Source organism: Trichoderma camerunense (assembly GCF_050948025.1).
Source record: "Trichoderma camerunense strain CBS 138272 chromosome Unknown V8C40scaffold_29, whole genome shotgun sequence".
Lineage (NCBI taxonomy): Eukaryota > Fungi > Ascomycota > Sordariomycetes > Hypocreales > Hypocreaceae > Trichoderma > Trichoderma camerunense.
The window spans coordinates 211837-223440 of NW_028145341.1; the positions used below are offsets into that span (position 1 = coordinate 211837).

The 11604-nt window shown below is 46.2% G+C and overlaps 2 protein-coding genes across 2 annotated transcripts; one reads left to right on the top strand and one right to left on the bottom strand.

The window, feature by feature from the left end:
- Positions 1–4: 4 nt before the first annotated feature.
- V8C40DRAFT_284176 (uncharacterized protein) lies at positions 5–9570 on the bottom strand. The gene is made up of 24 exons (XM_083222115.1): positions 9216–9570; positions 9070–9156; positions 8949–9014; positions 8866–8894; positions 8775–8801; positions 8596–8716; positions 8113–8537; positions 7822–8051; positions 7706–7735; positions 7508–7647; positions 7429–7448; positions 7353–7374; positions 7250–7284; positions 6265–7189; positions 5895–6184; positions 5592–5823; positions 5353–5536; positions 5071–5291; positions 4243–5008; positions 4120–4178; positions 3886–4063; positions 2522–3830; positions 2203–2456; positions 5–2145 (listed from the first exon to the last, which is right to left on the bottom strand). The coding sequence occupies exons 1-24, from the start codon at positions 9522–9524 to the stop codon at positions 539–541; spliced, it is 7566 nt and encodes a 2521-aa protein (XP_083067472.1). The 5' UTR covers positions 9525–9570; the 3' UTR covers positions 5–538.
- A 1124-nt stretch (positions 9571–10694) lies between these two features.
- V8C40DRAFT_258751 (uncharacterized protein) lies at positions 10695–11498 on the top strand. The gene is made up of 3 exons (XM_083218791.1): positions 10695–10854; positions 10911–11161; positions 11223–11498. Exons 1-3 carry the CDS (start codon positions 10709–10711, stop codon positions 11441–11443), a joined length of 618 nt encoding a protein of 205 aa, XP_083067473.1. The 5' UTR covers positions 10695–10708; the 3' UTR covers positions 11444–11498.
- The last annotated feature ends 106 nt before the right edge of the window (positions 11499–11604 follow it).

Consider the following 11604-nt stretch of genomic DNA (forward strand, 5'->3'; position numbering starts at 1 on the left):
TTGTCAAAGTATATTTTATATCCCTTCTATGTAAAGTAGTTCAACATCATCAATTCGCTTCTCTCCAAACATTTTAATTGCGTAAATAAGCATGCAAATAGGTCATATTATCGCCGCATGATCTCTACTTAGGTAGGCTACAGCAGAAAGTGCGGAATATATATCATGGCATAGGGATGTCCGTTACAATGATTGCTACAATTGCGATTATTGGCCTAATTTTTTGCCCTGTTGGCGCTACGGTATAACGGAACGTAACAGGAAAGCACCTGCACCTTGAAACACACTAAACCCAGCTTGTCTGACCGCTATAAGGATCACGGCACGAGAATAAGTCGGGGAATCAATTGATCTAGTTGGCCCGGCTATGCTCCCGTTGGAATGAGGCCGTCTGCACAACCAAGGGTCATTTTGAAGGGGAAAAATGTCTTGTTATTGCTATCAAGTTTGAGGAAACAGGCCTCTTTTATACCACTAACTCAGGCTAGACCCGGCTTAGCCACCAAGCTTAGTCAAAATAACAGGACCTGAAGATCCCTTAATTCTTAATTAAAATTTGCTTGATAAACTTGAGAGGCATATCATGACCAAAAGATTTCTTGTACTCTTTCTGAATATCATCGTCAGAGAGTCCAGCAAGTCGCAGTCCCTCAGCAATACCAATAACTTCGTCTTCATTAAAACTCGCAATCTGGGCGACTGTCTCGTCAACAGAGTCTGCGGGGACTGCTGTCATGGGCGAAGTCACGTATTGCTCAATCTCATTTGTGTACCAGGCGGGTAAGCGAGCAACCAGAGGTTCCCTGGGCGTTAGGAGTGTTGCTCCTGCAGCTACATGCGGAGCAGTCTCGCTGTCTTCTGGCTCTGTGCCCATAAGGCATGTAAAGTCTGGTTCAAGGGAGAATGTTGTGGGGAAACCGAACCCTTCCGGCAAGTGCTTGAAAGGGTCATCCACCGGTAGGCTAGGCGTAGGGGCTGGCGCCGGGGTAGGCGTAGGCTTCTTCGGAGGATCCGTAACACCGGGGAAGCCGGAGATCAAATCGCCACCAATGATGGGTTGAGTCAAGTCTCCAGGGTCGGCTGGCGTGGGAAACTTGAACATGTCCTCCTTGGGTATGTCGGGCAGCCAGCCAGGTGTGCGATGGGGGGGCGGATTCTTGCCGTAGATGGGTGATAGTAGCTTCGCGCCCATGAAGTTCCCAATGCCCAGATTATTGTACAAGTCGAGTGCGTCTCCATATACCATGTCCAGCTGTTTCACCACGGGTCCAATGATTTCCGTGACTGGAATATGCTTGATGTCAGAAACCAGACGGACAAGTTGGTCACCAGTTGCATCAAAGTTCTCTTCAAGGAACTTGATAACCTTCGGAACTTCCGTCCCAATGTCTCGGATCCAGCTCATGACGAGTTCGGTGAACGTTTTCTCGATATACTTCCAGAGTTGGCGGGCAAAGGTTTCCAAGCTGCGAAGGTCACTTTCTGTAATCTTCACACCGATCTCACCAATATCCCAATCCTGATCAAAGGCATGAGCTTTTCCAGATAGGCTTATGGACAGGGGGTCTTTGCCTGCTGCCCACGCTATTTCAATCTTCAAGTCTCCCGAGAAGCCGACAGAGGTGCTTTTGCCGGACGTTTGGTTGAAAACATTTGTTCCCAGCGCTCCATCCAATTTGGTCAGTGTTGTCGCAAGGGTAAGAATGTGCTCGCCAAGGTCTAGATTCGCAAAAGCCGCAACGTCAATTGATGATTTAAAAAAGCAATTGATGCTGAAGTCGAGGGTGGCAATACTGGTGCTGCTGTGGAACTTTGCGGTGAAGTAATCTCCATTTACAGCAACGAACAAGTCGTGCTCCGTGCCGAGGAATTTGAGCTGTGCAGAGATGAAGACCGGATCAGGGCCCTGGGATGTAATTTTCAAGACGGGGCCATGGCTGAGCATGCGCGGAGTAAGGTAGCTTGGATTCACCTGGGTTAGTTGTAGGCTGTAGGTGGCTGCGTTCGGACCTTGGCTGCTTCTTTGCAGACTGAATACCTCTTCATCGACAAGCTGGATTGGATCCATCAAGGCGATGGCGGCGAAACCAGAGTCTTTGATGTCGAGAAGCATGTAGCCAGCCCAGAAGGGGTCACCGTTCACAACTGGATCATCGGGTCAGCAGTCAAGCGTCTTTTTCACAAGGGCTAAGACGATATTACCTAGAGAGAGAGATCCTTCGAAGTAGATTCTTTTCTTTAATTGCTGGTTGTTTAAACCGACCATGTCTCTTGGGATGAGCTGAATAGACAGGAATTGGAGATTAATTCCGTTCTTTTGTAGGAAAGACTGGACTTCCACAGGCAAATCAACTGCGGCTGCGAATTTGGCCAAAAGGTTCATCAGGTTGAAGTTCTCGAGCCTGCCTTCAAGATAAGAGTTCAAAGGATTCTTAGCCACAAAGACAACACTTAGGCTGGTAAGAAGTTATTAGTGAGGCGGTAAGACGAGTGTGAATGTTATCACGGGATGTCAACTTACTGCCCAGAGACGTTGTTGAGATCTTCAATGCGTACACCCCCCTCTACGCCAAGGAGAGTGGGCATCAGCCCTGCATCAAGAGCAAGCACCAGCTTAATGCCGATAGCGTCCAAGTCGAAACCTTTGATACCGCCAAGATCCTTGAGTTTATCTTCGGTCTGCAATTTGAATGATAATCCACCATTGTATAGATCAACCCCAGCTGAGACACTGCCAGCGATGGGTGTTTTGGATATCACGGGAATGTTGAATTCAAAGTCACCTTCAAGGCCAAACCAAGGCTGCTTATCAACATACGAGAGGAGGAAACCTCCACTTATTGAGAAGGCGTTGTCAAGCAGGGTCAGTCTGCCCACATGGACGCCCAAAATGAAAAATCCGGCCCCGGCGGCACCAAACACTTGCAATCCGTCAATTTTCAACCATTCCTTGAGAATCCTAAGGTTAGAGCCGAAGTTTAGGCTGGTACTGATGGCAATCCCGCCGTTTTTTCCCAAAGCGTCTCGCGACATACCATTCAGAGTCAACTGCTTCACTCGAGGGCTGACATTGATTGGCCCATAGAAAAGGTAAATGGATGTATCGCCAAACGTCACATACTTTTCAACCTCAGCTGCCCAAGAGTCAGGAAGAACCTTGAGCGGACCGTCTTTGCACTGAAAGTGCAAGTCGAATGCCCATGAGGTGGTGTGAGACGCAGTCAAGCTGACGTTTGTAAAGGCGAGCCATTCGAGGTCAGCCGTTATGCTGAATGTCCAGAACGATGGTGCTATCGACAGGTCGAGGTCAACGCTATGGATCTTGATGTCGGTGTACTTGCTGAGTTTTTCCAAGTGCGTTCTTTGCAGCATTTCTGCAAAGTCGGCGCCCGTGAGCTTTGAAAGGATATCATGTAGTCCTAGCTCGCCTTTGAAACTCAACTGCGCAGTGTAAGACGTCATTTTATCTTTCCCTAGCACAACAGGAGATTTTTCTTCTCCTTCTTGTGGTTCATCTATCAGACTTGAGTCGCTAGATGCTCGATCGTACGAAAGACTGCCTGAAAAATGATAGTTTCCAATGGACAGCGATACTCCAAAAGCGATATGCACACCAGAACCTCGAATGTAGTTTGTCAGCAACTTGACGTCTGAGAGTACCACCTGAGGAGAATCCCAGAGCTCAAAATCCCGATGTGCTTCGACTTCGACGAACAGTGAGTCGATTTTGTACCCAGAGCCGGAAGTCTTTCGGAAAGAAACATTCATTGGACCAGCCTCGATGCCCTTCATAAAGGAGAAGTCTTGAGGCAAGTTCAACGTGAATTTATCTGCATAGAACTGTCAGTCGGTGATCGCATGTAAAGTGCAACGGCAGCATCATACCAGAGAGTTTATTTGTAAAGAACGCTATTACCTCGCCCAAAGCGATGAACTCATTGACTGGGATAATACTCATCCCAATGATTGTGTCTTGGTCGGAGTCTATCCAGATTGTGGCCTGGAGTTCTTCATCTTCAATCTGTGTGTAAACGCTTATGGAAGCATTGATGGCTCTTAAATCCTGCTGTCTGTTAGATAATGGACATCGAGTGTGACAGCTGGGTATAAGTTGCTCACCTTGTCATTGGGGTGGTCGACGCGCAACTTGAACCGTGGGTTGCTGATGCTCAGCCCTTCTAGAAGAGAGTTAGCCTCAAATGCTTGTTCGTGCATGTCGACTAATAGCGATCAAGAATATACCAAATATTTCCATGTCCTCTTCCTCTAAAATAACCTCCAAATCTATCATGGCGATTTTGTTCTTCCCATCATCATCCTTCTCTATGCCAAGTCTGAGTTTAGTGATACCAGTCCTTGTCAGTATGGTTTGCAGCGCCGGCGGGAGGCACGCGACATTGGGCATAAAGTGCCCTAAAATGTTAGAAATGGACAATGCTCCCGAGTCACCTGTGTTTAATGCGAGTCTGAAATAACCTGGAATATCATCGTACGCATATACACTCTGCCATTCTGGTCGATCGCCATAAGCGATGAGAAATTGAACGGAACAGTCTTTGATGATGAGGTTTGCATAACTAGTTGATGAAACCTTATAGCTGGAAGCCGATCGATCCAGACGAAGCTCAAGAACCGCATTCTCTACCGCCAAGAAATCCGGAACTAAGTTCATTTGGTCGAGCTGGATAGAAAGCTCAACAAAATCCGGTTTGGCGGAAAAGGATTTTCCGCCAGAACCTCCGTCACTCCCGCCGAACCATCCAAGAGAGAAGGATAGAATATGCAGCGAGTCGAGTAATTTCTCTAGGTCGGGAATGTCTGAGAAGTTTGAGCTTGCGACACCAAGCCAGTCGAGCAGTCGAGCTGGTGTTAGACTATCTTTGGGGGACGAAGAAATATAGGAAAGTTGGTAAACGGTTTGATCACCACCCCGAGAGCGCCTCGTCTCAAAGACAATCGGCACTGGAAAACCATGAATATCGAGTCTCTCTTCAATGCGAACAAATACCTGTAGCGTGTTAGACCGTCGATTGGAAAGAAGCATGTAGGATCGGAAATTAGGATCAATACCTTGAGAGGGACAGTCGAAAAGAGATTCTGAATCTGAAGTCCAATGGTCGGTAACCTAATAGTGATAATATCACCAAATGGCTTGAATTGCTGATTTTGGTCAAATGACACAGTTCCGAAGATGCGGTTCAGTGTTACGTCCGGCACGACGGGAGAAGCTTTCTGCACCACAAAACCACAGTTATTGATGCTCATATACTCTCCTATTGCAATGGGGGTATCTGCGAGGCTAAAGTTAGAAATTTCTGTATGTGGTTGAAAGGATTGTAGAAAGATCAAAACCTTTTCCAGGTAACAAGAGTGAAGCAGCCAGAGTGCTGACACTGCTAAAAGCCGTCGGGATTGCACTCCAAAGGTCTCCAACTTTCATCACGCAGCCGTCTGCCACAAAATCACTGTCTGCAAAGCGAATATGGTAGTCTAAGGCAGAGTCCTTGTCTGGGAACCAAACAAAGTCTACAACAACCTGCTCTAGAAAGTTAGTATAGCCACCAAGCTTAATGGAACACAGTTTGACAGACATTGCTCCCTTGCCCATTCCAGAGCTTTCCAAGGAAACATCCATAGACATATCGGCAGTCGCGCTCGAATGGGCGATATATGAAAAACTTCAGCTCGCTGAGCACCTTGATCTGCCAGAAAGCCATTGTGCCGCCGGGTAATCGGTACGGCATGTCCCATCTCTGGTACGCAACGGGTGGCTTGACACTGAAAGTCATGGATTTGACCTCGCTAAAATCGTTTGCAAGGTTTCTTTCAAATTGATGTCAGCATATCGCTCCATTGGTTCGTTTGGAATACAATGAGCATGCATCTGCTCTCACCTTTGCTTGGGATGGCTGAGTATTATCGAGTCGAAGTTGTTGGAAAGAGGCCAGAAGAATGGAGTGGTGGAGAACAAAGCCTTCTTTGCAAGCGTGATCGGGAGAAGGCTGAAGAATGAGGTGCTCAGAAATTTATCGAAGACCAGAGAGATGATGCCCCCCAGGGTGATTTGATTGTTGCGCATGTAACCAGTCTTCAAGGCCGTGACTTGATCTGGGAGGAGCCATCCGCGCAAAGCTAAATAGTTTACGAGAGCATCAGTACCAGAGATAGCCTTGGTCTTAGATCCCTAGATAGAACCATTAGTCACTGGGGTCATTTACTCAAGCTTTGAGCGGATCTGAGAGCTGGGGAATGAGTTAAACGAACCTGTGATACCGAAAATGTTTCGTAAATCAATTGCGATATCCTTATGTCGAATCTTGCAAATGTTGCGGGCGACAAACCTCCATGATTTCCAGTTGCTTGCCGCCATACTTTTGACAATTGGGTTTCTGTTCGGTCTTGGATCTGTTCTGGAGTCACTGAGATATCCGTGGTGGCAGCACCCAGCGCTGGTGGCATAAGGCGATCCAAGGGATCATTCATCTCCATTTCTGGTTCCATGCTGAAAATTTCATCCTCCGAGTCATCATTCTGTTCCTTCTTCTTGTTGTTTTTGGAAGTGGTCCTACGGTTGCTCTTGGAGGCATTCATGGGCGAGGCATTCTTGTCGGTCTTGTTAGTCTTCTTGTCAACTGTCTTCTTAACCTTCATTTCAGGCTCCTTGACAATCATATTACCGCCCTCGGTTTTAACTGCTTTCCCATGAACATGGTTCACATCCTTATCACGCTTGTCAAATTTGGGCCTTTCCCTACCAACAGTGATTCGAACATGGGTGGTGAAATGAGTCTGGTGATACATGACCCAGAATGCGTCCGTGAGAGCCACTTGTTGCCAAGCAGGATTGCAGGATGGATCTTTCTCAGCTGGATCAAGCATAATGGTTCCAAATTTATGGTCGATCTCTGCTCTAAGCTGCCAAATGCGATAGTAGGAGCCAGTTGCATCCCAAAAGAGTTGCGGTTCTTCATCTTTGTTGGGCGGCGCTAGCATCACGGCGTTGATAATCTCCTCAGTCATGACTGTTTTATCATCGATTATCGAATTCGACATTGGTCTACCATAGGTCTCGAGGAATCCTAGAACTTGTACTTGTAATACTTGTGTCGTTAAGTATATGTCAACCACCTTGTTCTTCTCTTTACGCACTATCGCACGAGTTATGATACCTGCCAGCGTGCTCAGATGACTATGCCAATAGTCAGCATAATATAAACAAGCAGATGGGCAGGTCAAATTCAGATCTTACGGATTGAGATGGCCTTCCGTAGTTGACGAAGAGATCTGAGAATCCGTGTAAGTGATTTGCGTGTGGGACGATAACATTCTGGCTTCGATTTGTGTGCACTTACGATGTACTTGTTTGCTAGCACACTTGGTTATAGTCAGTACGTGATGGTATGTGGCAGAGGAACATTTTGTGCATACTTGACAAAGAATCTAGTCGGCTAAATGTAACATCACATCAGGCTTGTCCGATCAAAGAGGTCGAGGAGTTCTCACTTACATCATCCTGGCCATTCGTTCTGCAATTTTCGGGAATTTCTTTTATCCAGTTCCTGTCCACGAGTGCTTCTTTATGTAAGGGCTGCTTCGAATCCTTGATCAAAGCATTGATCCTCGTATTGACCGCGCGTTTCTTCCAGCCTAAATATTGAGCGTCAGCTATAGCTCTCGAATAATAATAGCAAAGCCTGGTACCCACAATTATTGTGTTTACTTCCATGATGCATGACTGTATTTACACATTGTTAGCCTCCCAGACTCTCATTTCTCTGTCATTGTCGTTCCTGTTTGACGTAGGCCTAGATAATGTCTTACTTTTCAAAACATCATACCGCAGAGGTTTGCCTTCCCATACGGGGAGGAAAGAAGCCATGGCATTCCCATCGCCGGTGAATGCAGCACTGAAAGTGGCATCTTTGTCTCTGACAACAAAAGCTAGAGACGATTGATTCTTAGCACTTGTATCGTTAAGATTCCCGTGCACACCCTTGCCAATGTGTTCCTGGATTTTTGGAGTCATCTCTAACTTTTTAGCAATAGTATCGCTAGTAGAGACATATCAGCATTCGTTGACAAGGGAAATTATGGGAAAGGGAGAGTACCAACTTTGAGTAGATGGGCTGGTTGCCTGCCGCATTTGGGAGTCCCTTGTACTCAATCCCTTGTAAGCCCTTTGCTACCTTTTCTTGTGACTTTTTGCTTTTCTTCGCCTTCTTTTTCTCTAGCAAGCTTGTCTTCTTTCCCTTGTCCTCTATAGCATCATCATCTTGATCTTCACCTTCCTCCTTCTTTTTACCCTTGATGTACAGCTTTTTCAATCTGTTGACTTGTTTCATATTCGGGGACAAGAATTCAAATATGAGATTTGCCCGTTTGGCCTCTCCTTGGAACATCTCTTTTTTTTTCTTTTTGTCACCGACAACAAGTTTCTCAAAATCCTTATTGCATTCCGGGATAGCTTTTGCTGCTTTGGGCCAGTTCTTCTTCAAGAGATCAATATCAAGATCGAACCATCCTTTTACCTCCGGATCCTATAGTGTTCTTATCTCAGTAACTGCCCTATATGAAATGTAATAAGGGGATTTATACCTGGAACATGAGTGTCGGGGAATTGTACCAGACATTGGAGAACGGGGATTTCTTCTTTTTGAGTGCTGTAATGCCTCTTTCGAATCGGAACTCCGCATTGCCTTTACCTGATCTGTCGGCCCTGTTATCAATTACTTAGTAATGTTATATCGACAGTTCCTAGTCAATATCTGTCATACATGCTTAACATCATCTGATGCAGTCCGCTACAGTTTTCACTGTCAGAAATTTGGAGGCGTCAAATGATCTTTGATTTTATTTTGAACATACTTGATGTGGTCTGCGTCATCATGGGTAATCTGAATTTCTGGTTAGAACTATTAATCACGGGGCAAACCCAAACATTTACTCACCACTAAAGTGTCCAGTGCGTTTGGGCACCCCTTCGGGAGAAGCGTGTTGAGCATGGCATACATATTCTGAGATTGTGTGATGTTAGAATAGATCGTAACGGCTCAGCGGTAGTGAACTCACGGCCAATGGTGTTGTTGGGTTCAATACAGTCCCCACCACCTGGTAATTAGCTGGCCCTCCATCGATAAGAAAAACTTTGCGTGTATCCTGAAAGATCTCATTAGCTTCACAGTCAGAGTAAGTTACTATTATGTGGAGGGCTCTACCTCTTTTCGTTGTTTGGACACGTTTAGATCCGGTCTGAACTTGTAAGTCTGGGGCATCTGATGCTCTTCTGGCTTCCCTGATTTTTCCTCTTTGATCTCTTCTTCAATAGGCTCTATTTTGACCAATTCCAGTCCTATTGAGCCAGGAACGGATGATTCATTGTCAAACTCGATGGCCAAACAGTCTCCATAAGACGCCTGGCACACATGTATTTTCACGTAGCTGTACTTCTCCAGAGGGATAGCCTTACCATCATCATCTTTTTCTTCTTCAAGTATAATCTTATCGTTAGCATCATCGTAATTCATCTTGGGCTACTACCTGGGCAAAGGCCAAGAAGCAGATTGATTATCTAGGAAGAGTCAATGCAAAATTATGAGTATCTAGGAGCAGTTGTTGCGCCAACTTTTCCTTTTTTGCTCACAACAGAGAGCTCGAGGGTAATTGTGTAAATCTTTACCGTGGGCCTGAGTTGGAATTGTCTTCTGCCGCTGGCACGATGTTGAGCTTGCCTTCAAAATTCAGTGAAGGAGACAGAGGACCATCTTTTCCAAGATCAGTATTCTTCAGAATGCTGAGGTTTACCTTGAAGTACTTGGTTGCAGACTTGGCCAAACATGAAGAGAGATTCATAGGAGACAAAGGTCCGAGCTCACCAGTCACGAACACGGAGTCCACATGAACGCGATACTCGAAGTGGACGTTCAGCTACGGTCGTGATACCTACTGTATGATATTTCCACGGCACTAGCGAATGTGGCGCTTCTGAGCGCTTCAAGAGATCCCAGGGGTCAAGGTTGGGGCGTGTGTTAGAAAGTCTCACCCCCCTCTCTAAGGATATCACGCTATTGACCAGCCTCATGCACGTTATAGCCTGGACCTCTTGACGAGCTTAAAATTCGTCAGCACCATTCTAACGACTGCTCTATTTTGGAAAGCGATGAACAGAGGGCTCGGGCATCTCTACTAACGCGGAGATGGAAGTGTCCTGCGGAGGAGATTGTATATACAGAACTAGTTAGGTCCACCTCTTAAACAACGCGTTTACCTGATCAATTGATTCGGCAGGCAGTAATACCGTATTCATTCTACGTTTCTACTTGTTACCTTATCGAATCTGTTCTTCTGTTTTGTCAATCCCAGACTCGCGAACATGGCTGGCCCATCAGATGCACCGGCACCCGAGGACATCTTTACCCTCGGCTCACTTTCCCAAGTTCCAGAAGAAGATGAGACCATAATTGCGGGCATTGATTTTGGCTCGGGCATTGCCGACATCTTGGGATCAGCTGCTTCCGTAGTCGTGGATGCCGCAGCCAGAAGCGAAATGTTCCCAGGTCTCGCCGTGTTACGAGCAGAGCCAACGGTGGTTGGGCAAGTCGCGGGACGAGCCAACGACATTGCCAGTTCATGCCCTCCCATCTGGTACCTAAACTTTCCCCCCCAGATGAATGAATCCGTACGCCAAAACTTGAGCGACCGAGCGCAAGCAATGCTGGATTTCAAATGTTGGGCAAGCTTGAAGTGGTGGTCACATGTCTTCCAAATTCTTCCAAGCTCTGACGACCCATACAACAAGTTGATACAAAGCGGTCTTTTCGTGCAAATAGCAATGAAAGACTTGCCACAGATACCCTGGTATGCTTCCACTCGCAGTTATGTTGCCTTGACTGCCCCTCTGACTTTTGGCAAAGGTTGCGTTCTATCCGGGAGCCCACTGTTACTGGCGAAGCCTTGATTTGTCCCTTTTCCGAACTTCACGGTCAAATTCTTGATCTCTCCATGAGAAATTTCCGCTCACTCGATGAAACGTCCAGAAACGCTATTGAACCCGTTCTACAAGGCATTGTTCGGTCCGCTAGCGAGGCCAGCGTCGAGTACAACGACCTGAAGATGGTTTTGGCAGAAAAGCATGAGTACCGAGGCCAGGACACCATAGTGTCCAGTACGTTTCTCCCACCTTGATTAAAAGAAAAGCAGCTAATATTCTTTCTTCTTTATCCTAGCTATTCGTCAGATCTGCTTTGCCATTGGCGAGTCATTTTACGATGTACAGGAGGGCAAGAACTCACGCCGCAGATATGTCAAATGCGAGGTGAGATTTGTTCAATACGAGGCAGAATTTGACATGAATCTATGGAGGGCCTTTTCTGCTGGTATCAATGATGCTTCCAAGACGGCTTGCCATGATTTCGTCAAAAGTCGGACTATCTGTGTGCCAATTTGACGGCATGTATTGGTTTTATTTTTATTTTTACTTTGAAGTTCTGCGAAATTTTCGAAAAAAAAAAAAAAAAAAAAAATGGAAAACAAAGGACGAGGGTGGGGGGGTGGGTGGTTAACGTTCTTGGCTGTCCGCGGGAATCGCCTAAGTTTATTTTTTCACTA

What these genes read in the sequence shown, in the direction of transcription:
- V8C40DRAFT_284176 (XM_083222115.1), bottom strand. Translation starts at nt 9,524, where the DNA reads ATGAATTACGATGATGCTAACGATAAGATTATACTTGAAGAAGAAAAA. An exon ending in ACTCTTGTTACCTGGAAAAG is followed by an intron (nt 5,292 to 5,352) that starts GTTTTGATCTTT and finishes TTAGCCTCGCAG; the next exon opens with ATACCCCCATTGCAATAGGA. An exon ending in TTTCGACTGTCCCTCTCAAG is followed by an intron (nt 5,009 to 5,070) that starts GTATTGATCCTA and finishes AACACGCTACAG; the next exon opens with GTATTTGTTCGCATTGAAGA.
- V8C40DRAFT_258751 (XM_083218791.1), top strand. Translation starts at nt 10,709, where the DNA reads ATGCTGGATTTCAAATGTTGGGCAAGCTTGAAGTGGTGGTCACATGTC. An exon ending in GACTTGCCACAGATACCCTG is followed by an intron (nt 10,855 to 10,910) that starts GTATGCTTCCAC and finishes CTTTTGGCAAAG; the next exon opens with GTTGCGTTCTATCCGGGAGC. An exon ending in CCAGGACACCATAGTGTCCA is followed by an intron (nt 11,162 to 11,222) that starts GTACGTTTCTCC and finishes TCTTTATCCTAG; the next exon opens with CTATTCGTCAGATCTGCTTT.